Genomic DNA, 21,965 nt, shown 5'->3' with positions numbered 1-21,965 from the left:
CTTTTCAAATATGCATAATAACATATACTAAATATATTAGTATAATTGTGAAAGTAGTAATTTTTATTTGTAAAATTCCTTTTTATTACATTTTCAAATAAAATATTACGGTGAAATATTAATTGTTCATGAAAAATATGTTTTGTTAATATTATCATATATGTGTGTTACTAGAAATAAATATGACAACTATGTAATATACATACATATATATTTATATATGCATATATACTTATCTATATGCTACTATACATATATTTATATATATACATATATATAAAAGCATATATTTTTAATTCTTAAGAACCATTACAATACATGTTTTTAAAAATTATTTTTACAAAATTGCATTACATAATTTTTTTATAAAATATACTCCATTAAAAACTAAAACCTTCCATAATTTAAATAATTTTGCAAGGCTATCAAAATATTTTCTTTAAGTAACATTATTGTAATCACATCAGATAAGGAAAATTCTCCTGTCTCTATCAGAACTATATTTGTATATAATTTGCACATGATTTTAGTCAAGTTTCAAAGCTTTTTTGGCAATCTCATTAAAAGTATATAAAATGTATTTAATCCCTAAATAGAATATCTATATGTTGTGTAGGAATTTAATCAAACTGATATTAATTCAAATGTTAATTCGAATATAAGTACATGTAATTGGTATCATGATACTATACTATATCATAATACTGACATAATAAATATGAAGTGTACGATAGTAAATAATGTTAAAAGATCGATAGAAAATTATATTTTACAAATTTAAATAGGGTATTTAGAATGCCTAATATCAGCTAATATTAAAGAATACAGATCTTACTCTTATCTTTTTAAGATCTGTAAAAAAGTTTTCGGTTGTCGCAAAGTCTCGACACAATTTATGTACTTCAGAAGAATGACTTGTTTATATGTATCTGAACATGCTGAAATGCATGTACGCGAAATTACTTATATTAGTCGTTTCAGCAGTTCTGGCAATCTATTCCTCCTGTGACGAGACCGAGTTGCACTGCGACGCAAGCCCACTAGATGTTGATGCGACATTATAACAAAGAAAAGTAGTTAGAAAATTCATTTAATTTTTTATTTTTTAAAAAAGAACGAGTGAAACAGAGTTAAAATATCACGATTTCGGACACTTGCATTACATCATATTTACGGTCCGTCACGAAAATCATAATAAATTATCAATCATTCAAATCAGTGTTAAACAAGAACGGAAATAAACTCTTGAATCACTCGTTACGACTTACAGCTTCAAAGTTATAATTAAGTTCCTGATTATCAAATTATTGTAAGTAGTGGGATATGAAAATTTTCTCAACTGTTTTTTTAATACTACATACTGCGTTTGAAAATATTAAATTTGAATGAAATCTAATACTAAAATAATTAGTGATTTACATCTATGATGAAAGAGGAACTTAATGTTATATGAAATTTGATGCACAGCAGCATGGTTTTAGTCTAGAAAGAATGAATCTGTCTTATTTTATTTAAAAAGAAGTAAGAATTTGAAGCATAATATTATCAGAAAAGTAGTAATATATTTAGTAATTCGGTAAATATAACAAAAAAATAAAAGAATAAAAGTACAAGAAAGTACCTAACATATGCTCTATTTTTATTTTTATCATGAAAAATCGAAGATTCTTATATAATATATCTAAAATTAATTATTTATTTCATATTATACATATCTTTTTTTTAATTAATAGATTATTATATATTTTTAATTTTCGCTGTTTATAATATTTGTAAAAATATTCAAATAAAAGTTTGCATAATTATTTTAGTATTTATAATTTCCTTTTACATCTAATTTTTAAATACTGGAGGTGTAAAAACTATTCGGTAAAAAATATTTTTATATTACTAGAATCGATAGTATTATCACCATTATAGTAAAATTATCTACAATGCACGAGAAACGCTATGATTTTTTAACAAATGTCTAGTTTATTTTTAACGATAATATTAACAAGTTGAATGAAAATCATGTTATTTTTCGATGTGCATCAATTTAAAAGATTAATATAAGAAATGCTGATAACAAATGCAAAAAAGATGGCAGTGCGCTAATTATATCGAACGTATAAATAAGAAAATATTGCTAAATTTCAGAATATATTAATATTTTATGTGCAAAAACAGTAGATTATTGTTATTTTTTAAGATACAAAAAAATTTTAAATATTCTTAATTACTCTCAATAACCTAAAGTTACGACATAACATAATTTACAATAATTATGAAAATTACATAAACATGAATTAAGTAGAATCAACATTAAAGTACAGGAACATGGAATGATATTTCTTTCCTGGAGAACATTTTTTAAGGAGATGGTAAAAAGTGTAAAATTACTAATATATGCATTTATAAAGCCTGAACATTCGTAATATGCAAAAGAATATTTAAAATTCACCCACTGAATATTTAGTTGTGAAAGACTTAATTGTACTTAATTGTTTTGTTTTTAATAAGCATCACAGAGCAATGTACAGATTGCATGTCAGTACATCACATATATAAATGTTCTGCATCTTTGAACATGTACATGAGTTTATTATACTATATTTTTCATTTAATAGGATGCACATTTATTTCAATAAATTAAACTTTTTAAAAATGATCTTCATTTGATGAATAGGAAATATTAGATGTTTGTAGTCATTATAATGTAGGATGAGTGGAAGGTGATTCACTTCCTTCATCTTCCTCTAATTCATCATCTGTATCTGAAGATAAATGTTCTCTCAGAACTAAGGAACGCATTTGTTCTAATACCTGATGTAAAGAGTCTCTTTGTTCCATTCTGTCATTTAGAGGTGTAGCATCACCACTTGCTGTTCCACCAGCTGGTGTTTGTGGTGTATTACTTGGAGGTACTGGAGTATTTGTACCATCTCCGGTGCCTTTAAACAAAAAGTTACATTACCCATATATATAATGCTAATAATCATTCCAAAGCTCTCACAAGTACGATTAAAACTTCAACAAACAACTGGTTTTAGTAATTATTATACCCATATCATCACTTGCAGGACTAGCTGGTCTTTCTGCTCCCCTTACTTCTCTAGTGATTTCTTCATCTTGATTAATTAATCTTAAACCTGCTACTCCTTTTTTTGGTACATTATATAAATCACGTTTAATTTTTCTTCGCCTAGAAGGATCATTTCTACGTAATTGGAGCATTGAACCAAAATCAGCAATATAAAGAAATCCTGCGATCAATAATTCACAATTCCGTTTGCCTTGTTTATATGCAGTTTCTAATTCATGACTTGTACGTTGATCATATTGCCACCAACCTGTAACAATGTAATTCAAAATTACACAAGTTATGTTGTCCATAGAATCAAAATCAGAGTTAGAGTCAGAGTCAGGGTGAGTGTGAGAATCAGAATCAGAATCAGAATCAGAGTCAGAGTCAGAATCGAAGTCAGTATCGGAATCAGTATCGGAATCAGAATCAGAATCGGAATCCGAATCGGAATCGGAATCGGAATCAGAATCGGAATCGGAATTGGAATCGGAATCGGAATCGGAATCGGAATCGGAATCGGAGTCAGAATTGGAATCAGTATCGGAATCAGTATCGGAATCAGTATCGGAATCAGTATCGGATTCGGATTCGGAATCGGAATCGGAATCGGAATCGGAATCGGAATCGGAATCAAAATCATAATCATAATCATAATCATAATCATAATCAGAATGATTACATTAACAAATGTTGTGTTTCAGCTGGGGAATTTACAAAGAAAAATAACTTGTATTCTGGAATACAGAAGTTTTATTACAAATATACATGGAAACTAAATTGTAATCCTTTTATAACAAAATAATGAAAATCCTTATACTTTTTACATCATACAATATTTTACATGAAAATTTATAACAGGTATATTGTGCATAATACTATAGATAGTTCTATGAATGGTTATATAAGGTATAAATACAATCAAAAACATTTTATGCCAATAATATTTAAAAAGATATAAAAGATGCAATTACAATTTATTTTATTCCTGAAACACCCTTGCAAGGTGCATCTTTTCTATCACGCTTAATATTACGTTTATAATATGGTTGATATTTTCTGTACTGACAATTGTTTTTAAAGTCAATTATATAAAGCATGCCACAAATTAAAATTTCACATTGGGTGCTACCTAGGTTGTAAATAGCTTCCAAATCCTGGCTAGTCCTTGAATCATATTTCCACCAACCTATGAAGGGGTATGATATAAACTCCTCTATACTTCATCACATGTTTTTAACAAATAATGAAGTTATTTACTTTTTACCTTTAATGTTCTAGTAACATTGATTTTATTTGTAATTTGAAGTATATTATCTTAATAATTTACTTCTTTAACTCATGTTTTTATATCTTTGTGCATAACATTTATGACATACGTATATGTATATTTGTGTAGATATATTTATATTTAATAAATTATATTTATAAGAATTATCTTATCTGTAGCTAAAAAATAAAATAAATTTGTGTAATAAAAGATACTGTACCATTTCTACCTTCGTAAAACCATTGGTATTCTTCTTCAAAATGTTCTGATTCCTTCCGTGCTTCATCTACTTCTACCAGTTGTGGTCTATTAAGAAAATCAGGAGGAATTTCTTGACGACACATGGGACATCTTTTGCTTTGATTCGCAACACCTTTGACACAGAGGTAACAATATATATGATTGCAAGGTAATCTTGCAGGATATATACATGGTTGAAGGCAGACTGCACATTCTAGGACTGTTGTTGAACCTAAAAAAATTCATTTGTAAATAATGTTATAATAACAAAGACACTTGTTTGAGTAATATATGTGACATTTTCCAATTACGTATAACCGAAATATAATTACTTTAAATCGAACGAAATATTTTTAATGTATTATTATGAAATTAATCAATAATAGCTTATACATGTTAACAGAAGTGATAATGGGTTCAATATTTTCGAAACTATTTCAAGACTATACCTTCTTTTTCGTCAGCTTCCTTCTCTTTATCGTTAAGTGTGCTACTTGTTTCTTCCTGTGAGTGAAGTTTCGCTTGAGCCATAATTGCAAACAAATCTAATTCTTCATTAAAAGAAATGAAAAACCTTGTGAATAGTAACACACATCATGTCAACGTTAAAAGAATTAACAGATAACGAGTCTACCTTAAGCCATCTTCGTTGTTTATGACAGGTCAGTGGTTCTGAATTATAAAAACAAGTGAATGAATGTTTGAGAACCCCTTACATCCACTGCTTACTTCGCATTACGAAATTCATACATACGTAGATTGTAGCATTGTTGTAGCACATAAGGATTAATTTAAATATTAAACTTTTAGTATTTAAAAAGTAGCAAGACACATTGATTTGCTGATGTTTCATATGCCTGTTTATGTCACGTGAGAGGAGGTCTAATAAAATTATTTGCCATTTCTAATCTATATCTCAATTTTGAAATTATCGAACATATAATTGTGTAATTTATGATGTAATTGTAACTATATTTGGTGAAGTTGTAGGAGTGCTACTTCCTCTCTGATTTTGATAATTTTTGAATATGTTCAAAAGTGCAACATTTTGAATAACTTGTTCCTATACATATAACTGGCGGTTAGCTTCAGTTTCTAAGATAGTCGCAAAAAAATTTCCACTTCAGTGTATTTTCGTTTATAGTTGTGCGTTTTGGTGACAACGTATACGTCAGAAGAATAATTTTAAATTTCTTAGTGTTTAACATTTTTTAAATATCATTTGTTATGTTTAGTAAACTTTTTAATTCATGTTTAATTATTGGTAAATGTACAGATCAAACCTAACCTTTCCGATATTGATGACTTTTTAATATGTGATGAAGGTAAACAAAAAACTATCGGTATCATACAGTACCTGTACTTGTACATGTATAAATATATCTATATTGGTAGAAAAAATATTGATTTTTTTTAAAACAAATCTATTTGTATTTATTATTGTTTCTAGCTGACATATGAGTAATGAATGTGGTAAATAAGGAACAATATTGATCATGCTGTAATATACAGCATGCAAATAAGTATATTTGATTTTTATTGAATGACGGATTTAAAATAACAATTATGTGTCTAAAACCAATCTCAATATAAATATACATCTATATACAAAACGTATGGCTTAGGTCTTAAATAAAATTATTGTACAATATACAATTTCAAGTTTGTGTGTTAGACGCCATAAAATACTGTTAATTATTATTCAAGGAATAGTTATATACTATATCTAGTAGATTAATTAATTTATATATAAATCATTACCAATCTTGATTTTACGGAACATTTGGCAGTTTCTTAGTTCTCGTAAACCATAAGGGTACAAAATATAATAACCCTATTACCTCATTTTTAAAATTATGTACATTATTATCAATTTATTTTCGGGAAAATTAAGTGTCTTTATAAAAATACATAGAAATAAAAGCTCGATTCGTACTGCAGTATTTGATGTAATCTGATAAAAAGTACCCAATACTACACCGGTCAGTATCACAGCTACTCTCTGCTCTTTTAGCTTCAATGCAAATGTTAAATAGTCCTACGCGTGGGCAATTACTCATTCGGTATACATGTAGTTGCGGTATCCGGGAGAAGGGAAAAACAGAACAATTTGTGACGTTATATAATGTTGTACAACGTGTTGGCTACAGCGACGTAGGAAACTTAAGTTTCTGCAACGTACTGTAACCGAACGCAAAATAGTCTGCGCACGGCAAGAGTTAGATTTTCATATTACTCATTGATACATACCACCAATGAGCAGAGGAAATCTTTTGGTCCAACACATATATTCTCCTTGATAAATCACTGCTAATTCATCTGGAGATCATACGTCATTTTAATCGATTGCACGAACTTATTCGTGCGTGTTTAGTGAATCACAATCACCTTTAAATAATACCTGTAAATTTAGATTCTACTTTTATATTTAATTGTGTCGTTTCTTCATCAATTTCTCGCGACACCGCATATCATGATATTTGGCAGCGCTCCACGACGTTTACGCCATGCACCAAGAGATTGTGCGTGTGTTTGTAACGTCCTACACCACCTCTTTGTTCTGGCGCCATCTTCGGCCTGCAATATAATATTTGTTGTAAATGAAACAACGATTATTGAGAAAATATAATATATAAAAATTCTATCTTTATCTTTTATAAATAATAAAATACAATAGCGAAACTCGATTTCATTAAATATGTTAGTTTTACAGACATTAGAATAAAAATTATGTAAATTTTTGTAATGTAAAACATAGTGTAAATTACATTATAATATCGCATCGTATTTTATGTAATAAAAGTTTTACCTTAAATATAAAAGTTTCCTTTGATGATAATTCTTGAATTTCGAAATAATCTTCAAGGTCTGTTTCACAACATACTATACACTTATCCAGATACAACGGTTCCTAAAATAAATGAAATTTCACATAATAAGAAAGAGCTCAATTGCGTACATCTGATTTAAAGTCGTGAAAATAACTTACGCGCAATAATGAATAACGTCCAAGTTTTTCTTTAACTAGCAATAACGTAGCTTCCTTGATACCAATGTGTCTTGGAAAGAGAGAATCGTCGTTAAATTCAAGGTCCTCTGCATTTGGCTGTAGAAAAATTTGTATAATGTGTGAACAAGCGTCAATTATAAATATAGAATATCGTTAAATATAATTGTAAACGGCATGATTTATACCTTGCCATTAGTAACCAACATGGCAGTTACAGGAGCAAGCTTGACAGTACGCCCGCGTCTCCAATTGTTATCTGTTGGCTGAGCAACTAAAAGACGTCCTTCTAATACAAATTTTGCTTCTTCATGAGCCCATTCTAATACTTCTACGGCCATCTATTATTTATTTGTTGTATTAATTTACATTTAACTCAAATATATTTAAATTTAATTATACAATTAAATAATGCATTCGTATATTTTAAAATAAATTATTTCTACATTACCTTCCTTAATTTTATATTCACCATATCCTGTTCACCAATAGGTCGTCTACCATTCTGAATAATTGAAATTCTTCTCCAAAGCTTTGTCGAAGTTACATCCTTTGCTTCCTGTTATTACATTATTAAATTTGTCCATTGTGCATGTAATATTTACATATTTACATTAAAATATTGATATTAATTTTATTCGAAATTTATAATACAGATTAATGATATACTTACAGCATTCATATGTTCTAAATGTAACTCTATGGTAGCCTGAGCTTGTTTTAGACTTTCTTTTGCTTCTTGTATGTCTGGTCGTACAGAAGGTGTAGCTTTCAGTAATCGAGCCAACAGGAGAGGATATTTTGTTACTCTTTGAACGGGAACCTAGAAGAAAAGAATTATTTTTTATATAAAGTCTTGCATTTGAAAAGATGTCATAACTCCGCTTTTCCCTTACCATTAGGAAGGAATTCAAATTCATTCTACGTAAAACAGTGTTTTCCATTTGTGAAACCTTTAGAAAAATTCGCAGTAGTTCTTTTTCCTTCTCTAAATTCTGTAATAATAAGCTTGCGCTTCCTTGACGGGTACAATAGCTTTCAAATGCATGTAACATCCGCTCAGATTCCAGGAAGATTTTTCCTACATCTACTGTTAGAAGATCTTCATCCCCGGATTCCTATAAATTATTTAGAAATTATTATCCTTATTTGTATACAAGCTTATTTCTTAAAATCAATCAGAATGTTAGATTAAAACGTTCATCCATCGATAATAAAATGAAAAATCTATTTGATACGCTTCTATTCAAATGTGCATTATTTTTATTTATAAAATTATTTGTTGCAGAAATATCACAGGGGAAATTTAAATTAAATTACTTTAAAAAATTATTTTCAACTTCATTCAGTATACAGTATGGTCACAATAATGTGTAATACATGTAACAAGAGTTGATGAACGTACAAGTAATAGAAATGGTATTGAAGATTGCTATCTATTTACCTGAGCAAATTCCACGGCATCTTTTAATTTTTCTGCGAGTACAAGGTTGTGTTCGAGAAGTTCTTCTACGTTGAGGAAAATCGCTGCAAGCTGCTCGGATGTGAGAAGCCCAGCCCTTAGCATAGGTCTGTGAAATTCTTCGAGAATAATTTGTAGATCTCTTCCGTACTTTTGTTCAGTCTCTACAATCTCTGTAATGATTTCTTTGCGCTCTATTCTCTTTTTAGAGCATTTTCTACACACGAAAGGGGCGTACACTACACCACTAAACAAACATAATAACAGTTATTAAAATCCTTACTACATTAAAAATTAAATTACAAATTCATATAATTAAAAGTAGTAGTAGTAGTAGTAGTAGTAGTAGTAGTAGTAGTAGTAGTAGTAGTAGTAGTAGTAGTAGTAGTAGTAGTAGTAGTAGTAGTAGTAGTAGTAGTAGTAGTAGTAGTAGTAGTAGTAGTAGTAGTAGTAGTAGTAGTAGTAGTAGTAGTAGTAGTAGTAGTAGTAGTAGTAGTAGTAGTAGTAGTAGTAGTAGTAGTAGTAGTAGTAGTAGTAGTAGTAGTAGTAGTAGTAGTAGTAGTAGTAGTAGTAGTAGTAGTAGTAGTAGTAGTAGTAGTAGTAGTAGTAGTAGTAGTAGTAGTAGTAGTAGTAGTAGTAGTAGTAGTAGTAGTAGTAGTAGTAGTAGTAGTAGTAGTAGTAGTAGTAGTAGTAGTAGTAGTAGTAGTAGTAGTAGTAGTAGTAGTAGTAGTAGTAGTAGTAGTAGTAGTAGTAGTAGTAGTAGTAGTAGTAGTAGTAGTAGTAGTAGTAGTAGTAGTAGTAGTAGTAGTAGTAGTAGTAGTAGTAGTAGTAGTAGTAGTAGTAGTAGTAGTAGTATTTATTACTTAATAATAATAGTACTTTAACAAAATATTAACAGATATATTTTTACAAATTAGGAAAGATTGTAATACTAAAACATTGAAAATATATGTATATATTCATACGATTACTTCATATTCTAACAGAATACAAATTGTATTTATTTCCTCTCAGGTATTCTTTTGTTAATTTGTACACAAATATTATATCATCACTTACCTGTCTGTTATTAAAGGATCCAAACGTTGTTCGCAGTCCTCGCAGTGCTTTGAATCACCGGAAATCACTTGTGGGATTCCACTGAGGAGACTTCCTGGTCCCGAAGAGACATTTCCTGCCCTCCAACGTCTTGGCACGCCCCGAGTGCTGCTGGCTTGACTGCTTTCTGATCCCACTCCGCTATCAGTTCTTTCTATATCTACGGCTCTTACCTTTAAAAATTGTAATTCACATCACGACTTTTATCTGAACTATCATTACATGTATTACACGCGATGTTATCTTATTTACGTGTGTGTAGTAAACTTTTAATTGGAGAAACAATAAATAGACGATTATCGCGAGAAAAATACAAGTTGGTTTATATTAACGCAAAAGTATGGCATCAAGAATATATTGATTTCTGATTTCGAAGCATTATAATGTAATATTATACAAGAAAAAACAAATAGAAAAAAAAATATAAAACTCTGATGAAAACATACTTTTGATGTTTCCGATGAGCTGGTCAATATAATATTGCATTCCTCACTGCTATCGGAAACGTTGGATATCTGTGAACTCTTCGAACTAAGATCGCCGAGGCTGGTCTCTTTTTGCTCATACAGCGCTTCAAGATCTCCCTCCGTATCTTCTTCGTCTTCATCGTCGTCGTCATCTTCCTCTTCGATGGATGTTGCTTGATCCTTCGAGTCCATAAGGTAATTAAGCAATTCGAATTTACTTGAGATATTCTCTTCTTCTGGCGACGTAGACATTTTCTTGAAGAAGTCCTCGGGACTCTTCGACAAATACGTTTCAGCAACATCCTCGGATTTTTTGAAAACATTGTCCGTCAAGTAGGATCCAAGGAACTGATCCGAATTACTTTTTCTATAGTAATCGATGTCACCGAAATATATTCTGTCTTTTATGTAATCCTCCGTGGGTGGCGGACTCAGTGGCAGAGGCGGAGGTTCGTCGGGAATCTCCTCGTAAATGGGCTCCTTGATTACCTCATAGGGATTCTCCTCAAGGAAGAGATTCGTTGAAATGAAATCGCCATCCGAATTTAAGCTGGATGTTCTCGAGTAATTCGCCTCGAGAGTCGACTCGGAACTCTCGTACTCCTTGCTCTTCAGCAAACTTTGCTTCAGTATTTTCAAAATAGCTTCGCCGCTGTCTTCGTCGAGGATCTCTCCATTTTTTCTTGCCTTCCTTAGGGAATCCTCGAGCAGTTTCGAGATCAGTGCCTCTTTCGACAGTCCCAAAAGTTTCGACGAATTTTCCGCATCTTTTTGCTGTGTTGTTTGTTCCGTTCGTGTCGCTCGTTCGTTCGTTATGTAAAACTTACCACTCTTCTCCGTGGTAGAAGTTTTACTTTCGATATTTGATCTCATTTGCTTCTCAGAGTCCCTTGACGTTTCTAGGACGCTTGACGCTATTCTATTCTCGGACGAGGTTTCGTTGTTTCTTCGAGAATATTCGGTCTGTTCGATAGATTCCGATTCAGTGGCATTTAACGGTTTTGATTTTATATCTTCTTTGTCGTTTTCTTTGACAGATTCGACCACGATGTTTGACTTGTAGTTGTCTAAGATCACAAGCGTTCGATTTTCGCTAGAACTCTTTATTCGTGGCAAATTTTCCGAGTTTACCGAGATCACCGTGGGATTGTAAACGCTGTCTTCTCCACCGACGCTGATGGTCACTTTGTTGTCCGGCGATGTTTCAGCGGTAGGGGTTGTGTCACCGTTGATTAAAATCGACGTTCTTCTCGACCCATTAGTACCTGGGCCTATCTGCAATCGATGTATAAGAGGCGAAGCTCGGGGACTGACTGTAATTTTATACACGTTGTTTTCCATGGTCGGTGATCCGATCTCGATTTTCGACGATCCGTACGAATTCGATGTGCTCCAGGTGGTCTTCAACAGTGGACTGCTTCGTTCTGATTCGGTATTATTCACGATTTTCAGTTTCGCATCAGAATCGCTGATTTTGTAACGATGTTTCTGTTTTCCAGGCGGAGGAGACCAACTTGTTGGCCTCATTCCTCGGAAATGATCGCCGTTCCCATCAAAATTCCTTTGAATTTCTATCGAAGGTTCCATCTCTGGCTTAATTATACTTTCAGTAGGAACTTCTTCGATTTCTTTTGCGTTTGATAATTCCGATTGACATTCTATTTTAATCGAATCAGTCTCTTCCTTCAAGTCCGAATCTTTTATCGTCGTTGTCGTAGATTCGATTGAATCTTTATGTCGAATCGTTTGCTCGTTTGAACCTGGCGACGATTCTTTCACTCTTCTACACAGGCTGAGGCGCATGGTATCCATAAAAAGCACATCGCCAGCTGATACCTCTGGTCTGTTAAACGATCGTTCGCTTTGGCTGCGTGATAAAGATGATTTTTTGGAGTTTTCTGTAAATTAGTGACAAGTATTATTAGATCTGCCACTAAAACGTATAAGACACGAAGCAATCGTAAAATTTGTCTGGTATATTTTGTTGAAATTGTTATCGAAGTATTTACATATTTACGATACAGAATCTAGCGTGAAATTATATATATAAAAGAACAAAATGCGTATCGTTAGGAGGACAGCAAGCTTGTTCTTGATAATAATTTAAATCATGGAAAATGAACAGATTTATCTTTTGGTAAACAAATACGGCTGTATTGCGAGGTATAATCACATGCAAGTGTGAAGTCGTGAATAGTTATGAAAAGAAGAGAAAACGCGTGAGATCTCTAAAATGCATAATTACACGCTCGCGATACCCAGAGAAAGGAGAATTATTCCGTAAATTGTCTGAAGATTTATGACTATAAGTCGGGGAAATTCTTTAAGAAATTATTATTGTTAACGGATATCATGCTGCGAATTATTTTCAATAATCGAATATTATTTCAGAAAGTGTCCACAATGGCAAATAATAGAAATCCATAACTTGCAGATAGGATTACAAATATCTTTAATTTTCGTTTTAATTCGCGTTTACATTTTATTCTATCTAAATAGTATTTTCATTTTATTTGCCCTCTTATCGAATATGATATTTTAGAAGATAAACATTAAAGAAACGAGGATTACGACTAAGACGATATTTTATACTAAACATTGTTTTGCAAGGAAACGACTAAAACGATAAATCAGTGAAACTATAGAGGAAGGGAATAATTGGTGTTTGTGCGAAAAGAAGCGATTCTGGAAGCTTCCAATTGAGAAAACGAAGGCCATTTGAACATACGATGACTAATGGACATGTAATAATGTACATTTTGTAAACTAAGAATTCTCATGTACTCTGCTGGTGACACGATAAACACTGATATCTATAAAATAAATCTAGATATTGCGTTGCACGTAAGATAGGCAACCTTGATTCTAGCCTGACATCGATTCGATCTAAACCGTACGTTTATTACGTATGACCATTTAGTTAAGATTAAATATTACATCTATAGGAAAATTTCATCTTTTTTCTTCTTTCCAGGCTTGTGTTACGATATGTTAATTGTTTTCTTTAAGCGGTATATTTATCTTTTTCACGGTGTAATGATCGTCGTTATGGTCCATATTTTTCATCTAATTTATTTTTCTTATGCACAAAACCGTGATAAAAATAACTAGGAAAAACGGCAGAATTTTTCGCAAGATCTAATGAAAAAGGTACATTCAATGAACATAATACAAAGAATAATCGAAATTCTTACCCTCAGACTTCAATATCAGGTCCTTTTCGTCTACGGCGATGCTTGGAATACGATCCTTGCATTCCTCGATCTTGATCTGCGATTCGGTGTCTTTCTTCATTCTGATCTCGTTCGTCTCCTCTATCCTTTTCCTTTCTTCGTTCTCTTCCTTCGCGTTCTCGCGTCTCGACGAGTGAACAGTTTGATCAGTGAAGTTTCGTGGAACGATATCTTCGCTCCGCCGTTGTACCTCGACGTTCTCTTTTTTCTTCGAGGCAACACGTTCCGCATCGCAAGAGGATACGAACTTATCTACCTTAATTCCTTCAACAGGGTTAATAGGATTTTGGCACACATGCTGCGAGATTCTAGGTTCCTTCGGTCGAACTCTATCCACCTTTGGATCCTTGATATTCGGAATGGTGATGAAATTATACTTTTCTCTCTGCTCGTGCGATGATACAGTTACTGGCTCCTCCTCTTCTTCTTCTTCTTCCTCTTCCTCTTCCTCTTCCTCACCCTCCTCCGACTCGTCATTATTCGGTTGCTCCCTGGGTGAGCCGCAGCTCGCGATCCTGCCGATTCTGCTCCAGGATAGTCGCGTTACTTCGGACGGTTTTTCGGGCGCGAATATAACATTGTCGACGTTGAACAGCACGTTCTTCCTACGTGTCTCGAGCACCTTCCCCCGCTTCAGAATACTCTTCAGCGTTTGTTTGGCTTCCTTCAACCTTCTCGGTGGTCGCTTCGGTGAAACCTTTGGTATGGGAATCCTCGTGACCGGTGCAACTTCCTCGTCGTCTGAGATTTCTCGTGGCTCGTTGAACACCCTTATTCTCTGGCCACCGATCGCGGCGACCGCGCTTCTGTTCGGTATCCTCTCGATCGATTTCACTTTCGAGGGATCGAACAGGCTGGAAAGCGGCCTCGCGTCATCCTGCTCGAGGGCGTTGTCCGACAGGTCGTCGCTCAGATCGTCCTCGTCCTTTTGTTTCTTCAACAACAAATAGGGATTTACGTCGCACACGAGGATGCTCTTTCTTGAATCACAGGCGCTCGACGGCCTCTCTTTCCAGTCATCTTGATGGTTGCTTTTCGTCTGACTGGTTTCCGGTGTTTTCACCACAGAGCAATCCGACCAATCGTTCTTCGCGCTTTTCACCTTTTTCGGAATTCGAAGCAGCCTGACAGCGGTCGTCGAGATCGATTGATTTCGCGAATCCGCCAGCAGTGGCGATTCCTCGAGCCATTCGTCCGTGGACACGCCAATGAAGTTCGCACGTTGCTTGCGTCCTGTGTCCTCGTAGCTCGCGCTCGCCTCTTTGTCGAACCATTCGGATTTCGAGGAAGTACCTTCGATCGAGCCCTTTCGCTCTTTCGTGTTCCGCGCCATACTTTGGCTCCGAGAATCGCGTTGAGACAACGGTCGGTGCGGCGAAATACTGCGTGCCCGCGTCCTCGGCTCCACTAGTCGATTCCGACGCATCAGGTCGTACGGATCGTCTATCGATGACCTCAGCACTCCTGCCGATTTTCAATTGCGTTCACTAACGATAAACGTGAGATATCGGAACGGTCTTGCGTTTGTAATTTGTGGAATTTTAACGTGTGATATTTAATCGCGATGGAAATTCTTTGAATGTAGTAAATGAATAGTTTTAAACGTAGTCGTGTGAGATATTTTGCTTTTCTTCCTCTTTTTTTTTTACACGATATAATAATGGGAGAATGACAGAAAGAAGGAACATTACTAAATCTCTATTATAATTAAATATATCTATAAAAAAAAAATGAAAAAAATACCTACAGATAAATATACAAATTTAACTAAATTGTGTAACTTCGTGTCGTTGCACGAAGTAAAGGTACACTTTGAATCGTTCGGATCTTCGCTCAAGTATGTCACGCGAGAAATTTCATTAACAAACTTAGCAACTCACTAATGCAGCCACTTACCACGCATTAGCAAACGTTAACCGATCTAAGCGGCGCGTGTAGGTACGCGTTAATTACAAAACGTATCTCTCCCTTTAGCTGCTCACGTTTCCTTCGTGGCATGAGCAAAACACGAAAGATAAAGAACAATCGGTAATCGATACTGTAACCGCTAAATTCTTCGTCGATAGAGAGACTTACCGGCGAGGCTGGGCCTCGACCTCGAGGAAACCGGTGGTAGCCGACATGTTCCTCCTAAAGGTACACCAGCCAATCGGTGACCACCGCACTTGCGGCAATTGCCGAATTTCCGGGTGGTTCCACTGAGAAATTCCGGACAGGAACATACTACCAATACTGGTGCTCCCGGTGGCGGCGGAGGCGGTGGTGTCATGAAGCCTCGTGGCTCGTGTCCAGGTCTCGAAGACCGAACCGTACCATAGAGCCATGGATCCCCGTAGATCATTTGACGCGATATTCCGCTGCCGCCGCTTATCGTTCCCCACACTTTGCCAGGATCATCGGTGCTTTGATTCTGTCGCGACAGACCCAGTCTCACACTCCACGATTTCTTCCCTTTGCTCAGCGTGTCGTAATTCTGAAACGAATTGATAGTCGTAGATCGTTAGTTGGAAGTTAGCATTTAGAGGCTTTTTAACTGTACGAATTTTCTTGCGTTTGAATTTGAGTGAAAATACGATTGTAAGTGGGAGCAGGCTTGGGAAAATTTTGTATGAAATATAGAAAGAAATATATGTTTAATAAGAGAAATGCGTAAAGGGAAATTGTTCGTAGTATCGATGTCTAACATTACTAGCGTCTAAAGCTGTAATAAATTCTTGGAGCGATTATTGTTTTCTCTTCCGTAGTTGCGGTAAAAGTGATTGATGCGCCTTAAAGTATAATGTAACTTGCATTTTCTATGGAATTCCGTGATATTAAAGTAACGGTGATTATCTGAGAATTTTGTTAAAATTATTAAAGCTATGTAATTATTTAACATCAATATCCATTTGTTACATATAGGTACTTATTTTATAAGATAGATACGCATTTCTTATGTCTATATGACAGTTTTTATCGTATAATTTAATTTTTTTTTTCAAATTTCTGCATTTTGGCACTCGATAGATTTAAACGTCCTATATTTGCACCGTGATAGAATGTTAAACTACTTGTCCATAAATTAACTTTTAACGGACTTAATTCTTCGATCGCCAGTCAATTTGTATCTATCCATCGACTTTTCCTTCAGGGCAAAGCAGCAAAGCTTCGACTGTGAGTGTAATATTAGATGCGTTATTACATCACAGGTGACAATGTGTTAGTAATCAGCATAATGTTACTGCAATATCAGCGTTCACAAACGACGTACCATATGTATAGTATTCGAATGGACGTCTCGGGATACAAAAAAAAATATAGTTTGCTTAGATATTAACATATACATATGTGGATTAAGCAATACAGTTGCGACAGCGTATACCCGTTTCTCTGGTTCAAAGAAGTAGCAAATACTTTTTGTGTAAATATTTTTTTAAAAGAAAATGCATTGGAAATGTACGTACGAATTACTTTAAATGTTCTATTAAAATATTTTTATCACCGTGCCTTTAGTAATTAAATGGCCTTTAATAATTAATAATTAAATGGCATTATAGATAATGACAGGATACATTATTATAATTGCAATTAAAAATTTTATCAGAATAATTTCGCAAACATGTTCGGCAAATAGATCTGTACGTTTTTAAATACGCGCATTTTCTAGCTGTTAGGTCATTTTTCATTCATCTGCATGGAAATGAATTTTCTAGTACGCATCGTCTTATTTGGCGGTGTCGTTAATATTCGATGCATGTGATTATTGCGAATAATTGCTGTTCTTATTATTATCATTCGAAAGGGAAGATATGTACGTGAAAGCTTTCGTTTTCAACAGGATATCCGGACTTAGTAAACGGAATTTTTAATGGCTTGCGTTACACTGCAACTCCAAATATTAACTTTCAATTTTATATCTATACAAGGCTCTCGGAAACTTTCGATCCTGTTGTCAAAAAGGAGAGCATCGATTGAAAGTGAAAAGTGACTACCTTTCATTTAATAAGTAAACTATACAATAGTATAGAATCGCGTTTCGTTTGTACCAAAGGCACGAAGATTTTTAAAAATATAGCTGTAACGGCACATGAGATAGAGTACAATTCAAATCGTGTTGTTGTTTTGCGTCGGAGTATCAACATCGTTAGGATATACATAATGTAATAATAAATAAACTCCGAGCAAAACAATGTCGCTGCTACGAGCAACCGTCAAACGAAGACGAATTTGATTTGAATCAATATCGGTTTTATCAGTTAGTCTCGATCGATCTTATTAGCGGATTATACACTGTCCTTGGCGAATCCGTTAGTAGGGGCGTGTTAGCGAACATTATCTGTATTTATTTATTTATTATTTTAAAATATATTTGACGGTTTCAATATCTCGTACTCTTGTCATTTAAACCACACCAAACAACCATCCTCTACATAGCTGTGACATTTTTAAAAATATACGAAAAATATAGAAATGATTTTTTGTAGTGAATCATCGACCATGAGCTCAGACATGGTATGCTGGTGGAGGTCACAGCTCGTTTTAGGCTGGTACTGTGAGTTTCGAAACAAAAAGAGAGAGACAGAAAAAGAGAAAAAAAGCGGAGAAATGTCGCGGGTGGACAAAGGCGACCAACAAATTAAACATCTTTTCTTCTATAGAAAAGAAAAATATCGACCGTATGCAGGTTCGTAAAAAATTTTATTTATAGGAAACTATAAAGAAATCGACGAAAGAAACTGAAAAATATTTGGACTGGTCTTCGCCTGGTTTTTCTGGTTTTCATGCTGTGCTACTACTTTGATACTTGCTTCTTTGAAAGAGCACCTTTTAAAAGTAACAGGAAATCTATCGTGAAATGGTATGCATTCGCTAACAGGTTCTACTCGATGGAAAAATTTCATCCGTGGGGGACGAAAATACGCTTTCGATCGGATTCGGACTCCACGTCAATGCTAATTCTCCTATTCGCTTCGTTCTATTTTTCAATTTGCAGAGTGATAATAGCTGCGGGCATTATTTCGAAAAGAACGACTTCGGAATGAAGCATACGTCTTAAGCATACGTGCGACATCACACAAGGCGTAATTAACAGGAGAGTTACTTGGAAAGCGAAAGCTTGGTTCAAACCAGGAAACTCACGAAGCAATGGTCTCTCGACCATTGTTTCTAGGAAGGGAAAAAATACTAAGGTGGGATTTGCGTGCACGTCGTGCGTGCTCGAAGGTTAGACACGATCTACGATCTTTCAAGAAAATATGTGAAATTACGCGCGCATCCTGCTTTCCATTGACAGTCACAGAAAATGAATGGATAAATTGACAAGTGAGTGTATATTTAATTTTGAAGTTTGTCGATTGAAAATCGGAATGAAATAATGGTCAAAACGTTTTGGTATTATCTGCACCGCTTTCTTTCGTATTAGCTATCTTTTTTGGTCAGATGCTGAATTTACGTCAGCACGTGAAATCGAAGTATACCTATCACAGGTAAAAACAGTCGGAGGAAATTGTGATATTTTCATATTTATTTCTTATGTTACGTTTTAAGCATTTGGTCCGTTAAAATAAGATAAATCAGACTTGGACATATATTACTGTTATTTGTACGGACTTATATATAGTGTCACTTAACATTCATGAATAATATTCTCTTTTATTGGCCGGAAGTTTATTAGTAGGTTTTGTAGTAATTTAAACTGGTCTTTAATGGGACAAGAAGGTACCATTTCGATTTTCTTGTCTTGCGATTAGAACGAACAAAATGATTAACAAATAATAGACAAATTATAGTTGTGGACATAGTAAAATATGTTATATTATGCTATATTATTATCTTATGTATTAATTTCTATCATTGATTGATTCCTTTCTAAATATATTTACTTCCTATGAATTTTATATAGAAACTTTCTGAAACGTTGTATAGTATGTATTTATTCGTACTTAATTCTCTTCAGTTAGCGTATATTATTATATTCTTATATAGATTCGTAGAACTCGTAAGAGTTAATAGTTCAATTAACAATTCTCATTTGCAGTTACGTTTTATAGGGGCTGCATGTTACATATTACGCTTTTCTAAATCTTATTACATTAATTAGAGTAACAGGAAGGGGACTTTTATGTTCTTGGAAGAGGAAAATTGTGACAACTTCAAGACTCCTTAATAACCAGCTGGTGTAATTTGTCTTAGGTTGTCAATGTAGGTGCTCACAGCTGTCGTTCGGACAGCCTCGTACGAAGCTGTAAAACATTTCCTCGCCAACGAAGTAAAACACCTTTAGTCGACTATATACGTGTATCTCCTATTGAAGCCATGTAAGTCGAAACAAAATTAATCTTACATATTAGTTTTATAGTATCTGTGTCATTACATTAGCATAGAAATCTGCTTCATATATCTAGCATTGCATATAATTATTACAGATGAAGGATATATGGTTATGGAATTCTGCGAAAGAAAAACAAAAAGTCAAATATTTCAAAGCGAATTAGCTCCGAATAACAGATCGGAGATTCATCTTGTACTAACATATCCGTACGAAGATAATTAGTACAGAAGTTACTTGCGAAACGAGAGCTTAATTGACGCTATCGATAATTGTCCCTGTTACATGTTAATCCATCTTTCGTACAGATCTTTGCGCGTGAACTATATACAAAGCAGAGGCCATGTGTTTCTGGCACCTCTCGTTCCTTTTTCCTTCAAACCTTCATATAATTTTCCTTTGTTTCGTACCAGTTAGATTTTACAAATGGACCCTGTATCTGTGACATTATTACGTATCATCGATAAAATAATCCAAGATCGTACATTGCAGCCAACTTCCAGGTAAAATGTACGATTTATTACACGTACTCAATACTCAAATCCTACGCATCACCTAATTCCAAAGGGAAGGTCTTGCGGTTTCCTAGCCGTTTTCGCTGTTCCCGTATTCGCGGCATTACACTGGAACCATTGGCGAACATGAGAAACGTTAAATAATGGTAATGAACGATCATAGTAAATTGCTTCCTTGGTGCTTCGTGAATCGAGGAGGGCTGATTCCCAGATCTATCGAAGAATAACGTAGGAAATCGGCAACTTCCTCTCCATTACGCTGCGTTCGGCCGTCTCGGGAAAAGGGACGCGCGCCATGGAAAAGGAGGTTATTTGCATTTCACAGGCGGATACTGCCGGTGATACGGACATTGTACGACATGGCACACGAGGTCGGAAAATGGGGCAGATAGCTCGCCCGAAGGCAAACTCGATACGCTTTACTTTCTCGCGTCGATGCTCGAGACTTTCGTAAAAGTCTTGTTCCACAGGCTCACGTAAGAGGAGCGGTCCGTACGTTCGATCGGCGGCTCGCTCGGAAAACAACAAGAACGCTATACGTACGTGCAGGGCCACCATAAGTGTGCACATAGCGCGAACGGTGTTTCAACGATCATAGAAAACGAGGTGATATCTCACAGGTGCAATGGGAGAACGGGTGTGGCCGACAAAATTTCAAACGAGCGCTCCAGGTTCAGCGTCTAGTGACATTTTCATCGACTTTTTCCGATCGGTGAAATTCCTTCGGATAAAGATGGAGTTAACGAGCGTGAATTGGCCATTATATCGCTGTTGCTGATCGTTCGCACGATACGTTCGTTCGACAATCTGTAAGGCGATAGTTACAGCTTCTTTGCAAACTCGAGGAGCAAAAGGATGAATAATGAGCGTTTCGATGTAATTTCTATTCGTAGATAGCAGAAGATGTTTAGTCAAATAATTAATCGGATTTTGATTATCTGATGGACGATCTGGTCATAGGATATGACATCGCGTTATTGTTACGTAGCTGTGTACAAGGATTTGTATTCCCCGTATGAAAATTTTGATAATATTATACCTATGTTACGATAAAACTGCGTATAAAAAATAAGAGGAATTGCTAACAAAATTACGTTGAAATTATCGAACAATGTTTTGAAAATCTAGTTGGAGACAAATGCAGGTTCCTCTCGTTAATGCTAGACATTTCTTAAATCACGAAGCCAGGAACGAAAAGATTTATCGCAAAAAATGTGACGTATTGATTAGAAGTTTTTTAAATTGGATTAATTGAATTACAGATAAACGTAATTAACTAAACGATTAAGATAAACTTAATTA

General features: G+C 34.4%; 2 protein-coding genes across 7 annotated transcripts in view; both read right to left on the bottom strand.

The window, feature by feature from the left end:
- Positions 1 to 807: 807 nt before the first annotated feature.
- Positions 808 to 5,405, bottom strand: LOC100748105 (E3 ubiquitin-protein ligase RNF146). Of its 2 annotated transcripts, XM_024370334.2 has the most exons (5): positions 5,024 to 5,405; positions 4,555 to 4,806; positions 3,045 to 3,332; positions 2,806 to 2,933; positions 808 to 1,040 (listed from the first exon to the last, which is right to left on the bottom strand). In XM_024370334.2, exons 1-5 carry the CDS (start codon positions 5,103 to 5,105, stop codon positions 978 to 980), a joined length of 813 nt encoding a protein of 270 aa, XP_024226102.1. In that variant the 5' UTR covers positions 5,106 to 5,405; the 3' UTR covers positions 808 to 977. The 2 variants fall into 2 exon arrangements, with proteins under 2 accessions (XP_024226102.1, XP_024226101.1); XM_024370333.2 differs by lacking the exon at positions 808 to 1,040 and having other exon boundaries at positions 2,474 to 2,933.
- A 1,014-nt stretch (positions 5,406 to 6,419) lies between these two features.
- The window catches only part of LOC100746900 (titin), a 49,404-nt gene continuing 33,858 nt past the window's right edge, over positions 6,420 to 21,965 (bottom strand). For 2 of the 5 annotated variants that reach the window (XM_024370332.2, XM_003492467.4), the window contains exons 3-14: positions 15,918 to 16,314; positions 13,803 to 15,305; positions 10,588 to 12,506; positions 10,103 to 10,314; positions 9,026 to 9,290; positions 8,478 to 8,699; positions 8,255 to 8,404; positions 8,033 to 8,140; positions 7,770 to 7,922; positions 7,564 to 7,680; positions 7,384 to 7,485; positions 6,426 to 7,151 (exon numbers count right to left, since the gene is read on the bottom strand). In XM_024370332.2, the coding sequence (XP_024226100.1) occupies positions 7,023 to 7,151; positions 7,384 to 7,485; positions 7,564 to 7,680; positions 7,770 to 7,922; positions 8,033 to 8,140; positions 8,255 to 8,404; positions 8,478 to 8,699; positions 9,026 to 9,290; positions 10,103 to 10,314; positions 10,588 to 12,506; positions 13,803 to 15,305; positions 15,918 to 16,314 (5,277 nt within the window). In that variant the 3' untranslated portion in view covers positions 6,426 to 7,022. Of the gene's footprint in view, positions 7,152 to 7,383; positions 7,486 to 7,563; positions 7,681 to 7,769; positions 7,923 to 8,032; positions 8,141 to 8,254; positions 8,405 to 8,477; positions 8,700 to 9,025; positions 9,291 to 10,102; positions 10,315 to 10,587; positions 12,507 to 13,802; positions 15,306 to 15,737; positions 15,829 to 15,917; positions 16,315 to 21,965 lie in introns of those variants that run through there. The other 3 variants (XR_001102566.3, XM_012390221.3, XM_012390222.3) reach the window with 3 other exon arrangements.

Source organism: Bombus impatiens, unplaced genomic scaffold (assembly GCF_000188095.3).
Source record: "Bombus impatiens unplaced genomic scaffold, BIMP_2.2 scf_0739, whole genome shotgun sequence".
Taxonomy (NCBI): Eukaryota; Metazoa; Arthropoda; class Insecta; order Hymenoptera; family Apidae; genus Bombus; species Bombus impatiens.
The sequence above is the reverse complement of the archived record's forward strand: the minus strand, read 5'-3'. Positions and strand labels throughout refer to the sequence as shown.